Raw genomic sequence first — 19,980 nt, forward strand, 5'->3', positions numbered from 1 at the left:
TTCAGTACTGTGTAAAAGTCTTAGGCACCCTAACTATATACATACTGAGGGTTTAGAGGGCATTCCTCAGACCACGTTTGGAATATTGAGAGCAGTTTTGGGCCTCATTTCTAAGGAAGAGGGTGCTGACATTGGAGGGGGTCTGGAAAAGGTTCACAAGAATTATCCTGGAAATGAAAGGGTTAAAGTAGGAGTGCTTGCTCTCTCTGGGCTTATACTCACAGGAGGTTAGAAGAACGAGGGGAAATCTCATTGAAGCATGGATGAAAGTAAAATGGAGGACTACATAGGAGGGAAGATTGATCTTAGAGTATGTTGAAGGGCCAGCACAACATTGTGGGCTGAAGGGCCTGTACTGTGCTGCAATGTTTTATGTGATATGTTCTGCAAAACTTACTGAATATTGAAAAGCCTGGATAAAGTGGATGTTTCCTGTAGTGGGGGAGTCTAGGACCAGAGGAACAACATCAAAGAGAAGTACATCCTTTCAGGAGTTCAGGAGGAATTTCTTTAGCTGAAAGTGGTGAACCTGTGCAATTCATTGCCACAGATGGCTGTGGAGGCCAAGCCTTTAATTATACTTCATTTTTATGTCTTGCTCTGTAAATTTACCCCAAAGTAAAACAATAACTGCCAGTAATGGTAAACTTAATTCGAGATGCCAAGGTTTAGAATCCAGGAAGGTGAAGTCCAGTAGTTTTAAACTCATAACTTTTCTGGAAGTCAGTTGTAGATGCAAAGAGTTTCCTGATCTTTGCTCTCATGGCTCACACCATTTGTGCTCACTTGTAAATGCCCAGAACGAAACGCTGAACTCTTTCTTTTCTCTCTCTCCAAAGGACGCTAATCACAGAGTAGATGGAGAAGCAACGTTAGAATAAAAGGTACCTGATTTTTCTTTAATTTCATGTAACTATTTTCTGTAGCTCCCTCTGCAATTGGATCCTCGACTTCCTAATCCTGACAATCAACACTGGTGCACCACAGGGGTGTGTGCTTAGCCCACTGCTCTACTCTCTATATACCCATGACTGTGTGGCTAGGCATAGCTTACATACCACCTATAAATCTGCTGATGATACAACCATTGTTGACAGAATCTCAGATGAAAGGGCATTCAGGAGTGAGATATACCAGCTAATTGTGTGGTGTCACAGCAACAACTTGGCATTAAATGTCAGTAAGACCAAAGAGCTGATTGTGGACTTCAGAAAGTGTAGGATGAAGGAACACACACCAATCCTCACTGAGGGATCAGAAGTGGAGAGAGTGAGCAGTTTCAAGTTCCTATCTAACCTGGGCCCAACATATTGATGCAGCTGTAAAGAAGACAGGACAGCAGCTATATTTCATTAGGAATTTTGTATGTCACCTAAAACACACAAAAACTTCTATAGATGTCCAAAGGTACAATTCAATGTCAGAGAAATGTATACAATATATACCCTGAAATACTTTTTCTTCACAAACATCCGCGAAAACAGAGTGCTCCAAAGCATGAACGACAGTTAAATGTTAGAGCCCCAAAGATCCCCCCACCAGCTCGCCCCCCATGCGTAAGTGGCAGCAAGCGTCAATCCCCCCTCCCCCCCACTGGCAAAGAAAAGTATCGGCACCCGCCACTGAACACTCAAGAGTGAGCACAGCAACAGCAAAGACACAGACTTGCCGTTACCCCAGAGACTCTGCGTTTCACCTGGTATTCGACACACCACAGGTTCTCTCTCCCCTAATAAAGAAAAAGGAGGTGTTTCCATTTTCACAGTGAGCAGGGAGACATAACAAACAACTCGCTGGTTTACGATGTTAAAAGTCAGCCATGTTACTTTTTCTCGAGCTTTGTGCCTGAAGGTCGCAAAGATCCCGGGTCTCCGGGCACACGGCAGACATCCCGACTCCCCCGACGACACATGGGTCTCCTGTCACGACACTGGCCCGCGATCTGCCCGTCTCCAAAGCCCCGAGATCCTACATTTCCAAATTCAAGCCGGACTCTCAGACCGAACCCTTGGCATGCCAAACAACGGCCAGTTATGGAACCCTGAGAACGGCTCCCATTCCCGCAGAGAACTGTAGTCAGCGTGTAACTCCAGGTCAGGGTCATCAAAAGAACCCTGAAAGGGACAAATAGAGATATTAAAGATGGAAATAGGGTTGTCACCATGAAGAGCATTCTGACAGGTTGCATCACTGTCTGGTATCACCAGAGAGGAACTACTTCACAGGACCAAAAGAAACTACAGAAAGTTCTAAAATTAGTCAGCTCCATCTTGGGTACTCACCTTTGTAGTATCCAAGACATCTTCAAGGAGTAATGCCTCTGAAAGATGACGTCCATTACTAAGGAGCCCTTCACCCAGGACATGCTCTCTTCTCATTGAGATCATCAGGTAGGAGGTACAGAAGCCTGAAGGTACACACACAGCGATGAGAAACAGTTTCTTCCCCTCTGCCATCCGATTCCTAAATGGACATTGAACTCATGAAGATACCCCACTTTTTTTTTATATAATTTCTGTTTTTGCACGATTTTTAACCTATTCATATACTTATATACTTACTATAATTTATGTACTTGTCACAACAAATGTCGGTGATAATATACAAGTTATATATAAATATAGGAGATGAGTTATACAGCTCTTGTTACATGTACATGCAGTTCAACTCTGATTGAAAATGCAGAAGGTTTGAAGTTAGTAACTCATCTCCTTCTACATTGGGCCACGAACTTATCAATCACCCCTCGTAATCGTAATTGACAAGATATCCCATGCAAGGCTTATTGAGAAAGTAAGGAGGCATGGGATCCAAGGGGACATTGCTTTGTGGATCCAGAAATGGCTTGCCCACAGAAGGCAGAGTGGTTGTAGACGGGTCATATTCTGCAAGGAGGTCAGTCACCAGAGGAGTGCCTCAGGGATCTGTTCTGGGACCCCTAGTCTTCGTGATTTTTATAAATGACCTGGATGAGGAAGTGGAGGGATGGGTTAGTAAATTTGTTGATGACACAAAGGTTGGGGGTGTTGTGGATAGTGTGGAGGGCTGTCAGAGGTTACAGCAGGACATTGATAGGATGCAAAACTGGGCTGAAAAGTGGCAGATGGACTTCAACCCAGATGAGTGTGAAGTGGTTCATTTTGGTAGGTCAAATGTGATGACAGAGTATAGTATTAATGATAAGACTCTCAGTAGTGTGGAGGATCAAAGATATCTTGGGGTCCGAGTCCATAGGACACTCAGAACTACTGCACAGGTTGACTCTGTGGTTAAGAAAGCATACGGTCTTCATCAATTGTGGGATTGAGGTTAGGAGCCAAGAGGTAATGTTGCAGTTATATAGGACCCTGGTCAGACCCCACTTGGAGTACTGTGCTCAGTTCTGGTCGCCTCACTGCAGGAAGGATGTGGAAACTATAAAAAGGGTAAAGAGAAGATTTACAAGGATGTTGTCTGGTTTAGGGAGCATGTCTTATGAGAATAGGTTGAGTGAACTCGGCCTTTTCTCCTTGGAGCGACGAAGGATGAGAGGTGACCTGATAGAGGTGTATAAGATGACAGTAGGCATTGATTGTGTGGACAGTCAGAGGCTTTTTCCCAGGGCTGAAATGGTTAACACGATTGGGCACAGTTTTAAAGTGCTGGGAAGTAGGTACAGTGGAGATGTCAGGGGTAAGTTTTTTTTTACTCAGAGAGTGGTGAGTGTGTGGAATGGGCTGCCGGTGATGGTGGTGGAGGCGGATACGATAGGGTCTTTTAAGAGACTCCTGGATAGGTACATGGAGCTCAGAAAATAGAGGGCTATGGATAATCCGAGATAATTTCTAAGGTAAGGACATGTTCGGCACAGCTTTGTGGGCTGAAGAGCCTGGAGCCGGGGGATGGTTAACGTTCTTGGAGCTGCTGTTAAATCCTTCTTCAAAGAAAATGTGAAATCAAACACCTCCTATTCTATCTGGTAGCCTCCAACCTGATGGCATAAACATAGATTTATCTAAATTCCGGTAATTTCTCACCCTTCCCCTTTCTCTCTTTTCCATTCTCCATTCTCGCTCTCACCCTTCCCCTTCTCATCTTCTGACCTGCCCAGCACTTCCCTCTGGTGCCCCCATTCCTTCCCTTTCTTCTATGGCCCACTCTCCTTTCAGATTCCTTTACCTCTTTCACCCATCACCTCCCAGCTTCTTCCTTCATCCCACCTCCCTGGTCTCACCTATGGCCTGCCAACTCATATTCCTTCCCTTCCCCACCCGCTTCCTCTCCAGTCCCGAAGGGTCTCAACCTGAAACATTCAACTGTTCATTCCCTTCCATAGATGCTGCCTGACCTGCTGAGTTCTTCTGAGTTCTGACCTGTCCTAACGAAGGGTTTCGGCCCAAAACGTCGACAGTGTTTCTTCCTAAAGATGCTGCCTGGCCTGCTGCGTTTCACCAGCATTTTGTGTGTGTTGCTTGAATTTCCAGCATCTGCTTATTTCCTCGTGTTTGCTGCTGAGTTCTTCCACCACTTTGTCTGTGCAGCTCAAGATTTCCAGCACCTGCAGGATCTCTTGTGGCATTGCAGTGTTGTTGTTCATTGTTGGGCTTACTGTTGTTGTTTGTGGGGGGGAGGGGCTAGGGGACAGCTACTGCTCAGGGATTCTATTAGATGAAATATTCTGCGAGTGAGTTACCATTGGATGAGAAGTTCTAGAAGGAAATGACCACTAGGTAAGAAAGTGAATATAAAACATTACTAATGTACTTGCCCTGGATAATTACATGAAGACCTTCCCATTGAGTCCACCTCTCACACAGTGTTCAGTGAATAGTTGGCAGATTCAGACAGATTGCTTCCTACATCAATTGGCTTTATTTATTTTACAGAATCCAAACCAGTGGTTCCCAGCAGGCACCATGTAATGGTGAGAACGCTTGAAACTGACTGAGGACTGCAAGGTTAATTAACTCGATGGCCGCCCTGGGCCACCGCTCGTTCAGCTGAGCCAGACCAGGAGGACATCTATAAAGCACTGGGCATTCCTGCGTCGCTGTAGAGATGGCTTTAAAAACTGTGTGCGCCTCAGGAACAACTGCAGAGAACACCACAAACACAGAGCAAACTGTTGGCCAGTTGCCATGACAAATCTCTGGGATCCATGACCGATGTTAGATTGATCATTCATTAATTTAATTCCTTTGACATGTACAAGTGCAGTTGTCATCAATCTCCATCAGTCTTGTTAATATTACAAACCCAAATGATATGTTCAGAGTGAAATAAAGCAGCCTTTCAACTACTTACCTTTTTGTCAGAGTCAGGCTAGGCTGGCTGTAGAAAACTCCTGTCCTTGTGTATTTGGGCAACTAGGAGTGTGAAGCCAGCTGCCAGCAGATATATGGAGCTCTATGGTCCAGGTGAAGGTCGACGGGTCGAGGTGCAGTAATGTTTCAGCATGGACAAGATGAGCCGTAGGGCTTGTTTCGGTATTGTAGTGCTCTACGACTTTAAGAACTGTAGGCTTGTGAGTTGGAATAGCAAAAGGTCTAAGAACCATGTTGCCGACTGGGTTAAGCAGCATATCTTTATGAGGATAGGTTGAGTTTTCTGTCTGGAGTGAAGGAGGATGAGAGGTGACTAGATAGAGGTGTACTGAGGTGATGAGGTATAGATCAAGGGGACAGCCAGAGAGACCTTTCACAGGGCAGAAATGGATAAAACCAGGGGGCATAATTTTAAGGTGGTTGGAGGGAAGTATAGGGGGAGTATTAGGGATAGATTTATTTATTTATTACACAGGGAGTGGTGGGTCCATGGAATATGCTGCTGGGGTGGTGGTAGAGGCAGATACATTGGGGACTTTTAAGAGATGTTCAGATAGGCACATGGGTGAAAGAAAAATGAAGCACTATGTGTGAGGGAAGGGTTAGATTGATCTTAGGGTTAACGTACTGTGGGCTGAAGGGCCTGTACTGTTCTGTGTTCAGATCTGACCCCAGGGTCATTGTCTATAACCTCTGAGGTTCCCATTCTCAGCTGCTGCTGGTTACCAGATTAGAGTTTATAAGTCTGGACCCTTAAACTGAGAACCCACGTTCAAACTGTGCGTTGTATGGGAATATAAAATAAACCTGGATACAGAACTTAAACATGGTATATGGGGAGGGGGGGGTGAGGAGATTGTGGGGAGAATACAGTGAGATTGCTGTACATAGAGCACAATACAGGCCATTTGGCCCAAAGTGTTCTCTCGCCCTTTAACCTTCCCTCCCACACAGCCCCGAATTTTTCTTTCATCCATATGCCTATCTGCACCTGGCAGTACATTCTACACATCCATCCAAGTTTTTTTTTCTGTAAAGAAACTTACCCCTAACATCCCCCAATATTGTCTTTTCAATTACTTTAAAATGATTCCCTTCACATTATATATTAATAAAATGCTAGTAACAGTGACCAGAACCGGAGCAGCCTGATGTACAAAATCATGAAGGGTACAGATAGGGTATATGCAAGCAGGCTTGCCCCTGGGCTACAATTACCCCTCCAGCTGGCCACATGAGCACCCCTCCCCTCATGTAACAAAACATCGAACTGTACAGGAGGACAGGATCCATGATGTTGTCCTTAACTAATTAAATATCTAACTAATCTCTTCTGCCTACACAGTGTCCATAGTCCCTTCACACTCTGCACCTTCATATATCTGTCTAAGAGCCTCTTAAACACCCTCATGCTCTGCTTTCACCATCACCGCTGGCAACCACTTAGTCAACTGGATTGTCAACCAAAGTTTCACTATCTGATCAGCTGATTCTCATAGATTCATCGAGTACCACAGCATTAAAAATGCCATTCCGCCCATCTACTCTATGCTGACCCATGCCTGGACCATAGCCCTCGATACCCCTCCCATCCATATCTCTTAAATGTTGCAATTGAACCTGTATCCCCCCCCCCCCACTTCCACTGGCAGCTCGTTCCACACTCTCACCACCCTGAGGGAAGAAGTTCCCTTCAGGTTAACCTTAAAACAAAGGTCAAAGTAAATTTATCATCTAAGTACGTATACAACCCTGAGATTTGTCTGCTTGAGGGCATATTCAGTGAATCCTACAACCATAATAGAATTAATGAAAGACAATACCCAACAGGGTGGACAAACAACCAATGTGCAAAAGACAACTAACTGTAAATATAAAAGAAAAAATAAATAGCAATAATAATAATATTAAATAAAAAAACAATAAATCGAGAACATGAGATGAAGAGGCCTTGAAAGTGAGTTCATAGGTTGTGGGAATATTTCAATGATGGGGGTAAGTGAATTTGAGTGAAGTTATCACCACTGGTTCAAGAGCCTAATGGTTGAGAGGTGATAACTGTTCCTGAACCTGGTAATTCAGGAATAGTTATTTCATCTTTCACCTGTATCCCATGACCACTAGTTTTAGTTTTAGTCTCATCCAATCACAGTGGAAAAGTTTGCTTGCATTTACCTGATCTATACCCCTCATAATTTTGTATAGCCCCAGTCTTCTACATTCAAGGGAATGAAGTCCCAGCCTATTCTATCTTTCTCTATGACTCAGGTCCTCAAGTACTGACAACATCCTTGTGACTTTTGTCTGTACTCTTTCTCACTTCCTTCTCAGTTCAAGTAGTTTGACAATTGATAAACAGAACAGTTCGAAGAAATGTTTACCTGGAGACACGAAGCCAGCTGGGACAAATTGGGAGTCGGCTCGAAGTAGCAAGTCTTTTGTTAAGTCCTTCCTCTCTGCAACATTGTGGCAAACAGACTGAGCCTGAAGTTCACTTATGTTAGTTAGAGACACAGTCCCATCCGTCCCATCCAGCCCAAACAGCTGTGCTGCGCTGAAACCCAATTTAACCCTAGCCTATCCACAGGACAATTTGCAATGACCAACTAACCTACTGACTGGTATGTTTTTGGACTGTGGGAGAAAACTAGAGCACCGGGAAGAACCCCACGTGGTCATGGGAAGAACGTTCAAACACCTTACAGATGGTACCACAATTGAATTCACCTTGAACATGAGGGGCACCTTCTTCACTCAAGAGTGGTGAGAATGTGGAAAGAGCTGCCCACAAAAAGTGGCAATTTGATGACTGTGGGTTTGATTTCAACATTTAAGAAAGAGGTTTGGAGAAGTACATGGATGGGAGGGGTATGTGGGCTATGGGCCTGCAGCCGGTCAATGGGGGTAGGCAGCCTAGGTAGGCCAAAGAGCTTGTTTCTGTGTTGTAGCGCTCTGTGCCTCTTAAGAACTATAAGCCTATTAGTTGGAGCAGCAGAAGGTCTAAGAAAGAAATTTAAATTGACACTGTTTTAGAGAGCATGTTTTATGAGGATAGGTTGAGCAAGCTGGGGCTTTTCTGTTTGGAGCAAAGGAGAATGAGGTGATTTGAAACAGGTGTACAAGATGATAAGAGGCATTGATAGAGAGGACAGACAAAGACTTTTCCCAGGGTGGAAATGGCTAATGCAAGGGAGCATCATTTTAAGGCGATTGGAGGAAAGTACAGAGATGTCGGAGGCAAGTTCTTCACACAAAGAGTGGTGGGTGTGTGGAACGTACTGCCAGGGGCATTGGTAGAGGCAGATACATTAGGGACATTTAAGGGACTCTTGGATGAAAAAAAATGGAGGGCTATGTGGGAGGGAAGGGTTACATTGACGTAGGAGTGGTTTAAAGGGTCAGCACAACATTGTGGGCCAAAAGGCCTGTACTGTTCTACGTATTATAAAAACCTTCCACTGCACCAATATCCACAAGAAGATCTTTCAAATTACCAAGCAGTGTGACAGAATAAGTGTACAGATTTATCTGTACATGTGGCCAAAAACAAAGAGAACCAGAAAAACATGATCACACATGAATCCAATAAGGAAACCATGAGAAGTGCCTCTGGTCAGGGAGCAGTGAGAATATGGATGGGCTGCTGCAGGGAGATGGGAGGCTGAGCGTGTGAGGTGTTTAAGCTGGATAATCACAAAACAGAGGAACAGAGGGCGGCCATTCACTAGTTAATTGTCCACTGAAGATTGACCAAATTTCCCTTCAAAAATAAGCTATACAAAATCCAGTAATTCTGAGATAGCTAATATCCTAGTAATTGACTCCAGCTGCTAAATGGTTTCTGGGCTGATTTAGTTGCTGCTGTTCTTGGAAACTTTGCTGTTCCAACTCTTAGAGGGTTAGAGTTCTTCTAGCTCTGAATGCACTCCCCCCCCCCACCCCCCACCCCCCCCACTTCCTGGAACTAACTTTTACTGAACCACGAGAGATTTTGGCCATTTTGAATCTGTAGGATTGCTTTATCCAGCTTTGTGCCCTGGTTTCCGGTTACTGAGTAGTCTGTGATAATATTTTCACACCTGATTCTGCTTCGGAATGCAAGCAGCCTTGCAGATAGATAGAGTGGTGAAGGTGAAGTTGGACATGCTGGCCCCTTGTTAGTCAGGAAACTGAGTGCAGGAGTTGGGAAGTTATGGTGCAGTTGTACAAGACGATGGTGAGGCCCCACTTGGAATATCATGTACAATTTCAGTCACCCTACACCCTATTATAGGAAAAGGTGGGTTCCAGGTTGGTGATGTCTATCAAAGGAGGTGTAAGGAACTCCTTCCCTCTTTTAGCCTACAGGTCACCCTTGGGCAAGGTGTAGCACCTGCTTAGCCTCCTGATCAGGGTCACATGAAACCATGGGAGTAGGTGGTGGATGGTGGTATGAACAGCTGGTGCATTTCATGAAATGCATGAACAGGATCAAAGTACATAGTCTCGCCCCCACCCCCCCCCCCTTACAGGGTGCTAAAAAATATAAGCGAAAGAACATGAGCTTCTTCACACAAAGGGTGTTGTGTATTTAGAACAAGCTGCCGGAAAGAGAGGTAGAGGCAGGCACATTAGCAACATTTAAAAGCCATCTAGATAAGTACCTGGAGAGGCTTAGAGGGTGATGGGCCAAAGGCAGGAAGATAAGACTAACTCACTGGGCACCAGCCAGCATGGACGGGCTGAAGAGACTGTTACCATGCTCTATGGTTAAAACACCAGATATTTGGCATCAATCCCAATTTCACAGAGACTCTCAGCTTCATCTCTACATAAGACAGTATAGAACAATCTTGGCCAACTGGTCCAAATCAATATACGTTCTCAAGCCTACTCGCCATCTTCTTCTTAATATTCATCCTCATTCTCTAATCATCCACAGACTTTGCTAGTTCTCCATAAAAGTAAGTATATCATCTCAGTCACTTCCTGTGGAGGCAAGATCCCAAATTCCCAGTGAAAGGTGTTTCTCCTGAATTCCTTTGATTTGGCAGTGATTTCCTTATATTGATGTTTTTGAGTTTTACCCCTCAACATGCAGTGACAGGTTCTGTCTAGATCAGGGGTCACACATTTTTTTATGCCATGGACCCCTACCACTAACCAAGGGGTCCATGGACCCCAGGTTGGGAACCCCTGGTCAAGATGGACGCAACCATCCCCTTAATGGAAAAGCATTGTTACTCACCAGAGAGCACTAAATCAACAAAGAATTAACTGTAACAGATATGAATGTATTCCTGAGGGACACACACAGTGCTGTCTGGTGAATGGCTGGGTGCTGAAGGTTATTCTGTGCTTCACTACTAGTTTATTGAACCACATTTAGTTTATTGATTAATGAGAAGCATGTGGGAAGACCGCTGAATCGTGCAATATTCCAATAAAGCTTTTTTCTATTGAGAATTATTACAGATGGCTTATTTACACTCACATCATCTTTGGACTTGGGAGTCCTCATACAGGATTCCCTGAAGGATAACTTACAGCTGATAAAGACGGCAAATGCAATGTTAGCATTCGAGAGGAATATAATACAAAAGCAAGGATATAATGCTGAGGCTTTATGTCGCATTGGTCAGATCATACTTGGAGTATTGTCCTATTAACTGAGAAAGCATTGGAAATGTTCATGAGAATGATCCTGGGGACAGAAGGATTAACATATGAGAAATTAACAATTGGCTTAACAGAGGGATCTGGGGGTACATGTCCACAGATCCCTGAAAGTTGCCTCTCAGGTAGGTAGGTTAGTTAAGAAAGCTTATGGGGTGTTAGCTTTCATGGCGAGGGATAGAGTTTAATAGTCGCAATATAATGATGCAGCTCTATAAAACTTAGGCCACACTTGGAGTACTGTGTCCAGTTCTGGTCGCCTCACTATAAGGAAGGATGTGGAAGCATTGGAAAGGGTACAGAAGAGATTTACCAGGATGCTGTTTGGTTTAGAGAGTATGCATTATGATCAGTGATTAAGGGAGCTAGGTCTTTACTCTCTGGAGAGGAGGATGAGAGGAGACATGATAGAGGTGTACAAGATATTAAGAGGAATAGATAGAGTGGACAGCCAGCGCCTCTTCCCCAGGGCACCACTGCTCAGTACAAGAGGACATGGCTTTAAGGTAAGGGGAGGGAAGTTCAAGGGGGATATGAGAGGCAAGTTTTTTACTCGAGTAGCTGGTGCGTGGAATGCACTGCCTGAGTCAGTGGTGGAGGCAGATACACTAGTGAAATTTAAGAGACTACTAGACAGGTATATGGAGGAATTTAAGGTGTGGGGTTATATGGGGGCAGGGATTGAGGGTCAGCACAACCTTGTGGGCCAAAGGGCCTGTAATGTGCTGTACTATTCTATGTTCTATGGCTCTGGAATTTAGAATGGGGGGTGGTTCTCATTGAAACCTATTAAATATTAAAAGATCTGGATAGAGTGAATGTTTTCTGTAGTAGGGGAGTCTAGGAAACAGAGGGCACAGCATCAGAATAGAGATTAGGAGGAATTTACTTAGCCATGGAATGGGGCATCTGTGGAATTCTTTGCCACAGACCAAGTCATTGGTGTATATAAGGCAGAAGTTAATACGTTCCTGATTAATCAGAGCATCAAAAGTTATGGGGAGAAGTTAATAGAATAGGGGTGAGAAGGATCATAATACATACTGGAATGGTGAATGAAGTAACCTCAATGGGTTGAATGACCTAATTCTACTCGTGGGTCTTATGGTCTTTAATTCTAGCTATTTCCTCTCTTTCAGTCCAGACAATTTAAATTGGATCAAGACGTAGATACACATGTAATGGGTGAAGGAAGAGGGGTTGAGGAAGGAAGCTAGGCCCTGTGTCTCTGGACCTGCAGAGGTTAAAAGAATACATGATATTCATCATCAAACATCTTTCACCTTTCTCCAAGGAAATTCGTCTTCACTTGCATTACACAACATAGGGATTAAAGACAGCTTGTTCATAACAATTTCACTTGCAGCCCATTGTCCTGACAAAGAAAAATAATTACACAGCACCTACATAGTTGTTTGGTTAATACTTCTTCAAGGAAAAACCAAAGAGCTCAATTTAAAATAAATGCACATTACTTCTGTGCTTACATCAAAGTGTTTGGAGACAAAATCTACAATATTAACTGAGGAAGCTCATGGCTTTCGTTCGGAGACACTTTGGGAATCTGGTGAACAGGGAACACGGGCTGTTAGGTGCCTTGGACATCACCAGGACATAGTTCTGGACTCAGAGTCCATGCCAATGACATACAGTAGTTAAGTACAGGAAAAGTAAATGGGTATTGTTTGAGCACATTCTTTAACAAAGAGAATTAGTTTCACACTACTCAACTTCAGCTTTTTTTGCCCCAGAATTTTTTTTCCATGAGGAATAATACCCCATTGAACCAAATAAAGATAATAACTAGTCATATTTTCTTTTGGTGTCCCTTAAAGAAGGAGAAACACTCATTTCCGCTATATGTCAAAGAACTTAATGCTTTCTTCACCCATTTAACTGAAATACTGACCTAGCTGTAAATGTGATAGATATCAAATTTGCACGGAGGAAATTAGATTGCCCATGGCTGATGTAATTCACACCAAAGGAGCTTTATTGGATTTCCATTCTCCTTGCTCTTCTTTCCATCCACTGGCAAGATGTAAAAGTTTGAGTTCACAATGATGGCAATTGTAGAGCATTAAAGGAAATCTACACACACACACCCCTGAAGTTGGCCCAAATTCACTCAACTTAGCTCCAGATAAATCACCTTCTACAAAATGACAGAGATTCTGGTACAGTAGTCTCTGAACTGTAAGCTACAGTGGCGTGCAAAGGTTTGGGCACCCCTGGTCAAAATTTCTGTTACTGTGAATAGTTAAGTGAGTAGAAAATGAAATGATCTCCAAAAGTCACAAAGTTAAAGAAACATTCTTTTCAACATTTTAAGCAAGATTAGTGTATTATTTTTGTTTTGTACAATTTTAGAGTGAAGGAAAGGAGCACCATGCAAAAGTTTGGGCACCCCAAGAGATTTCAGCTCTCAGATAACTTTTAGCAAGGTCTCAGACCTTCATTAGCTTGTTAGGGCTATGGCTTGTTTACATTCATCATTAGGAAAGGCTAGGTGATGCAAATTTCAAAGCTTTATAAATACCCTGACTCCTCAAACCTTGTCCCAAAAATCAGCAGCCATGGGGTCTTCTAAGCAGCTGCTTAGCACTCAGAATTAAAATAAATAATGCCCACAAAGCAGGAGAAGGCTATAAGAAGATAGCAAAGCACTTTCAGGTAGCTGTTTCCTCAGTTCGTAATGTAATTAAGAAATGGCAGTTAATAGGAATGGTGGAGGTCAAGTTTAAGGTCTGGAAGACCAAGAAAACTTTCCTGGAGAACTGCTTGTAGGATTGCTAGAAAGGCAAATCAAAACCCCCATTTGACTGCAAAAGACCTTCAGGAAGATTTAGCAGACTCTGGAGTGGTGGTGCACTGTTCTACTGTGCAGTGACACCTGCACAAATATGACCTTCATGGAAGTCATCAGAAGAAAACCTTTCCTGCGTCTTCACCACAAAATTCAGCGTCAGAAGTCTCAAAGGAACATCTAAACAAGCCCGATGCATTTTGGAACCAAGTCCTGTGGGCTGATAAAAGTTAAAATAGAAACTTTTGGTCACAATGAGCAAAGGAATGTTTGGAGAAAAAAGGGTGCAGAATTTCATGAAAAGAGCACCTCTCCAACTGTTAAGCATGGGGGTGGGTCGATCATGCTTTGGACGTGTGTTGCAGCCAGTGGCAGGGGGAACATTTCACTGGTGGAGGAAAGAATGAATTCAATTAAATACCAGCAAATTCTGGAAGCAAACATCACACCATCTGTAAAAAAGCTGAAGATGAAAAGAGGATGGCTTCTACAACAGGATAATGATCCTAAACACACCTCAAAATCCACAATGGACTACCTCAAGAGGCGCAAGCTAAAGGTTTTGCTATGGCCCTCACGATCCCCCAACCTAAACATCATCAGAAATCTGTGGATAGACCTCAAAAGAGCAGTACATGCAAGACGGCCCAAGAATCTCACGGAACTATAAGCCTTTTGCAAGGAAGAGTGGGTGGAAATCCCCCAAACAAGAATTAAAAGACTCTTATCTGGCTACAGAAAGCATTTACAAGCTGTGATACTTGCCAATAGGGGTGTTACTAAGCACTGACTGTGCAGGGCGCCCAAACTTTTGCTTTGGGCCCTTTTCCTTTTTTATTATTTTGAAACTGTAAAAGATGGAAATAAAAAAGTAATCTTACTTAAAATATTGAAGAAATGTGTTATTTTAACTTTATGCCTTTTGGAAATCAGGTCATCTTTTACTCACTTAGCTACTCACAGTAACAAATTTTGACAGAGGTGCCCAAACTTTTTCATGCCACTGTATATAACATTGCTCACGTTTTCTTGAACAGTTGGCATTTCTCAGTATCATGCATAAACCACATAGTGTAAACACAGACTTTTTGCATTGAGGTTCAGTGAAACTAGAACTATAGGTCATGGGTTGAGTGAAATATTTAAAAGGAACATGAATTCAATTAAATACCAGCAAATTCTGGAAGCAAACATCACACCATCTGTAAAAAAGCTGAAGATGAAAAGAGGATGGCTTCTACAACAGGATAATAATCCTAAACACACCTCAAAATCCACAATGGACTACCCCAAGAGGCGCAAGCTAAAGGTTTTGCCATGACCCTCACAGTCCCCCAACTAAACATCATCAAAAATCTGTGGATAGACCTCAAAAGAGCAGCACATGCAAGACGGCCCAAGAATCTCACGGAACTAGAAGCCTTTTGCAAGGAAGAATGGGCGGAAATCCCCCAAACAAGAATTAAAAGACTCTTAGCTGGTGGTAAGTGTGGAATAAGCTGCCAGTGCAAGTTGTGGATGCAGGTTCAAGTTCAACAGAGAAATTTGTACAGGTACATGAATGGAAGGGGTATGGAGGGCAATGGTTGAGTACTAGGACATTGAGTCGATGGAACTAGGCAGCTTAATAGTTTGGCATGCACTAGATGTGCCGATGGGTCTATTTCTGTGGGTGGACATGGGTAGATTTTAACATTTAAGAGAAATTTGTAAGGGTACATGAATGGAAGGGATGTGCAGGTCAACAGGACTAGGCAGCTCACCATTTCTGAATGCACTAGATGGGCTGTAGGGTATGTTTCTGTGCTGTAGTACTCTTTGACTCTATAACCCTTACGTCACTCATTCTCAGCTGCAAGATAAACCCAAGCTCCACCCACTGAGCCGATAGGAGCTCTGGGGCAAATATGCAAGTGACTGAGCACAAATTTCTTTGCACTTGAAGATAGCAAGGAGAACCGGTGTTGAGATCAAGTTTCATGGAGCCCAATTGTGTTCAAGTGAAGATTTTTACTAGACCATAAAGCACAAACATTATAAAAATCTTTCTTCAAACCAAAACACTGGATTTTAAAAGGGGGAAGAGAAAATGTGTTTGCAAACAGGGAGCCATTCTGCTACATCGAAAAGTAAGATGCAATTTCTGCACAGTAAGGACTTATACAAAGTTGTACTGATTTCTGAGACCTGCTCGCTTATTCTAGGGGAAATATGAAATAGAAACAGAAAATGCAGGAAATACCTCGCAAGTTGTGCAGCGATTTTGCAGAGAGAAACTGCTAGTATTTTTACTCGATGATTTTGCAACAGATCTGATGATAGATCATCAACTAAAAAATTAAACTTGCAAGAAATGCTACCCGACTCTAGGTAAGACATCAGAGAGGCTGAATTTGGAGCATTGTGTGCAGTTCTGGTCACCTACCTACAGGAAAGGCATCATTAAGATTGACAATACAGCAAAAATTTACAAACATTGCTGGACTTGAGGAACTGATTCATAAGGCAAGGTTGAGCAGGCTCTCCTCTATGATCTCTGCTACCTTTTAAGTCTTCTTGCTTGACTTCCTTCTCTTCTCTCCATCTTTTTATTCTGGCATCTTTCCAGTCCTGACGAAGGGTCCCTGCCCAAAATGCCAACTATACTATTTTCCACTGAGGTTGGGTAAGACCACGAGTCATAGTTTAAGGGTGAAAGGTGAAATATTTAAGAGGAACCTTAAGGGGATCTTCTTCAGAGGGTGGTGCAAGTGTGGAATGAACTGATTGTGAAAGTGGAGGATGCTGGTTTGAATGCAACACTTGTTTGGTTTGGTACATTGATGGAAGAAATATGGAGGGTCTCCATATCTATGGTCCAGGTGCAGGTCGATTGGACTAGGCAGTATAACACTTCAGCATGAACCAGAGGCTGAAGGGCCTGTTTCTGTGTGCACCAAGACTAATTCCAGCTTAGATTTTTGTCAAATTTCCAGCACCTGTAGTTTCTTTTCGTCCCACCAAGTGAAACACATACCGGGTGTGTGGACAGGGCAGTTAGTCATATGCTCTCTGTTAAATACACACCAAACTGTTAGTGCAAACATTACCAGGAGGGAGCAGCACGGCTGTATTAACCACTACTTTTATTACATCTTACTGGCGCACTTTCACCCACTGGTCTACAGCTCCGAAGCTGCCGTCAGTTCACATACCTTTCCCAACTACTCCCTCAGAACTGCTGCAAAAATCATCAACATTAGCTTCCATGCACAAACCTCACCCTGGTATTTGAAAAGGTTATGGTTTATAAAGATGCCATCATAAAGAAAAAGTCAACAGTTTTGCAGAGAATTTGTTTTAATAAATTTCCAAAACTCACTTAGCACAATTTAGGCAGCACCCCACTGCCTCCCACAACCCCAACCCTCCTGTCCTACCCAACTCCTCTGTTTGAAAGTCAGGCAGTGGGACAGCCAAACACTAGGGTGAGGTATGTTCAACAACAAGGAGCTATGGACTCTAAGAATCAACATTCAGTGGATCATTCCCAAGATTCTAAGAAATTCTGCAGCCTGGTGAACGTTGATGGGTTAAAGGGAAACCGCCTTTGCTGTTGATACTGGCAACTGGAACAGGTCAGAAGCAGAGCAGTGGAACAGGCTATGTCACAATGAGCTCTGGAACTTGGAAAGCCTACTGCTTGCCACTCTCGCTTGCTTCTGCAGAGCTGTCCACAATTCTTAAACTTCTGATGCACTTAAAACCCACCCCATTGTTTGGTAAAACAGTTCTGTGACAACGATCCTCAGTTCCCATCTTCTCCAGTGGTTAGGGTTTTGGCTAATGTGCTTTGGCACGGAGCTGTGCTCGCTTCCCGGTGACGGCCTGGAAGCCGGTTTTGATGCTGGCCACAGAGCAGCGTGAATGACAGGTTTCACACTGCAAGAAATACAGACGTGTGTCCTTCTGCAAGATGGTATCCGGCGACCGGCAGGTATGACAGGTGACATACTCCTCTGTGAATGGGGGGGGGGGGGGGTGAAGGAAACAAAAATACTGGTCAGTTATGTCGAAGAGCTACACAGAAAACCCAAATCAATGTTAATCTTTTATCTGCTGTACATTCTAAAAATGATTTTAAAGTTCAGTTATATTTGAGAATACATTTGGGGGCAAACAGGACAATTAATATCAGCTGGAAAGAATTCAAGGAATATGCAGTTTAGCTCTGAGAGCAGGAGAAATTTCTTCACAGAGTTCTGGCTCTTTGCAATTCTGCAGGGTAGTGGACAGTCAGTTGTTGTGTTCAATAAAAACTAGATTAATAGATTTCTGGACTCCAGGGGACATAGGGGGACTTGAAAGACAGTAGATAATGGAGTTGGGTACAAAAAATAACCAAGAATCTCAGCAGCTCAAACCATATGTGCAGGGGCAGAGGGATGGTTGACATTTTGGGTTGTGCACACAGGAAATTAGTTGTGAGGTAGAGGCAACACAAAATGCTGGAGCAACTCAACATGTCAGGCATCTATGGAAATGAATGAACAGTGAACATTTTGGACCGAGACCCTTCATCGGCACTAGAAAGGGGAGGGGCAACAAGCTAGAAAAAGAGGGCTGCTGGGTGGAAAAGGGAGGAGTCTGGGGAAAAAGGCATTTGTCTTTCTAGTGAGGCAACACTACATCTGAGAACCTGTTGGTCGTCTATTGTATCTGGTGCTCCCAATGTGGCCTCCTCTAATATTGGTGAGACCCAACAAATTGGGGAACTGCTTTGTCAAGCACCTCCACTCCATCTGCAAAATGCAGAATTTTCCAGTGGCCAACCATCTAACAGTAACTTCATTACCATTCCAACAGCATGTTGGTCCACGGACCCCTCTTTCACCATGATGAGACCCTTCTCAGATTGAAGGGGCAACACCTAATATTCTGGTCCAGGTAGCCTCCAAACTGATAGCATGAGCATCGATTTCTCCTTCTGGAGAATTTCCCCCTCTTCCTTCTCTTTACTTGCCTTCCACATCTCACTGGCACACCTCCGTCTTCATGTGGCTTATCTTGTGCTACATGGCTTCCAGATCAGTTTGCAAGATTCTCGATTTGGACCCTCTGAAGAACCCCGGAACATGCATTTAATCAACTGCTTCTCCTGCCATGTTCTACACACCACGCTTTCCGGCATGAGGAGATACCTGGGGACCTTGGCCCAGTCGCTTCCACAACTCTGGGATTATCTCTCTGCCCCTTGCAATTGACCTGTCTGATATTTTATCCTCCATCAGAGCCAGTTCTTCCCCTTCCCCTTCCTCAAGTCCATCAAGGATCGGAAGATCACTGCCAACAGACTATAGAACCTGCCATCTCCAATGCTGGAAGCCACGGATGTCCCAGATCACAATCCCTGTTGCTGACCTCCAACAATTCTGAGCAGATTCAGAACCTGGACTCCACTGCCCATCAATACAGGTTCCAACAATCTCAGACACCAAAGTGCTTTTTGCACAACCTCAGACTCTAACTCCAGCCTTGACCTCGATCGACAGCACCTCTGGGCTGGGTATTTACGTACTGCTGCTGGAACCCCAGTCTTCTCTTCCTCTACCACTACTCAGGTCCCAATGCCAGCTCTTGGATCCTCAGAGACTCCATCCTCCTCTCACCCCACCTCTCCCCTGTCCTCAGACATTACCAACCCTCTTTCACCCTCTCATCCAGGCTGGGTCTTCACAATTCTCTCTGACCTTCCCCTCTCTAAGGCAGAATATTCTGTCCTCAGTAAGGGCCCCACCTTTCCCTGCACCCACATTTTGGTGAGTTTCACGCCCACTATGATGCTGAGCTCTTCTTCCGCTGTCTCTGGGTTTCTTTGGCAAGGACTCTCCAGACTGCGCTGATGACCCCCTTCTGCCATCTTTAACTCTCCTCCTCTTCCTGGACACCCCACTTCTGCTTGCTCTGGAACTTCTCATTGCTAACTGCCAAAGAGACATCAATCATCTTGACTTCACCACTCCAATTCTAACCTCACTCCTTCCAAAACCATTGCTCTCCACACCAATCCTAACATCACCATCAAACCTGCAGAGAAGGGGGGGTGGGGTGCTGATAAGTAGTCCAGTGAACTAATCTTTACCTTGCTGAGGCCCAGCGACAACTATCAAGACACCTCCTCTTACTTACCCCACTAAGGAGCACCAGGCCATTGTCTCCCACACCATCACCAACCTT

At 43.9% G+C, this 19,980-nt stretch overlaps 2 protein-coding genes across 5 annotated transcripts in view; one reads left to right on the forward strand and one right to left on the reverse strand.

The window, feature by feature from the left end:
- Window positions 1–5,768, forward strand: part of raly (RALY heterogeneous nuclear ribonucleoprotein) — a 228,721-nt gene extending 222,953 nt beyond the window's left edge. For all 4 annotated transcript variants that reach the window (XM_059978797.1, XM_059978794.1, XM_059978795.1 and 1 more), the window contains exons 8-9: window positions 840–884; window positions 4,866–5,768. In XM_059978797.1, the coding sequence (XP_059834780.1) occupies window positions 840–881 (42 nt within the window). In that variant the 3' untranslated portion in view covers window positions 882–884; window positions 4,866–5,768. The remainder of the gene's footprint in view (window positions 1–839; window positions 885–4,865) is intronic.
- Window positions 5,769–16,869: 11,101 nt separating this feature from the next.
- Window positions 16,870–19,980, reverse strand: part of eif2s2 (eukaryotic translation initiation factor 2, subunit 2 beta) — a 74,720-nt gene continuing 71,609 nt past the window's right edge. Inside the window, exon 9 of the mRNA XM_059980995.1 lies at window positions 16,870–17,762. Coding sequence (XP_059836978.1) covers window positions 17,587–17,762 — 176 coding nt within the window. The 3' untranslated portion in view covers window positions 16,870–17,586. The remainder of the gene's footprint in view (window positions 17,763–19,980) is intronic.

The sequence above is a fragment of the Hypanus sabinus genome, chromosome 9 (assembly GCF_030144855.1).
Source record: "Hypanus sabinus isolate sHypSab1 chromosome 9, sHypSab1.hap1, whole genome shotgun sequence".
In the NCBI taxonomy this organism is placed as follows: Eukaryota; Metazoa; Chordata; class Chondrichthyes; order Myliobatiformes; family Dasyatidae; genus Hypanus; species Hypanus sabinus.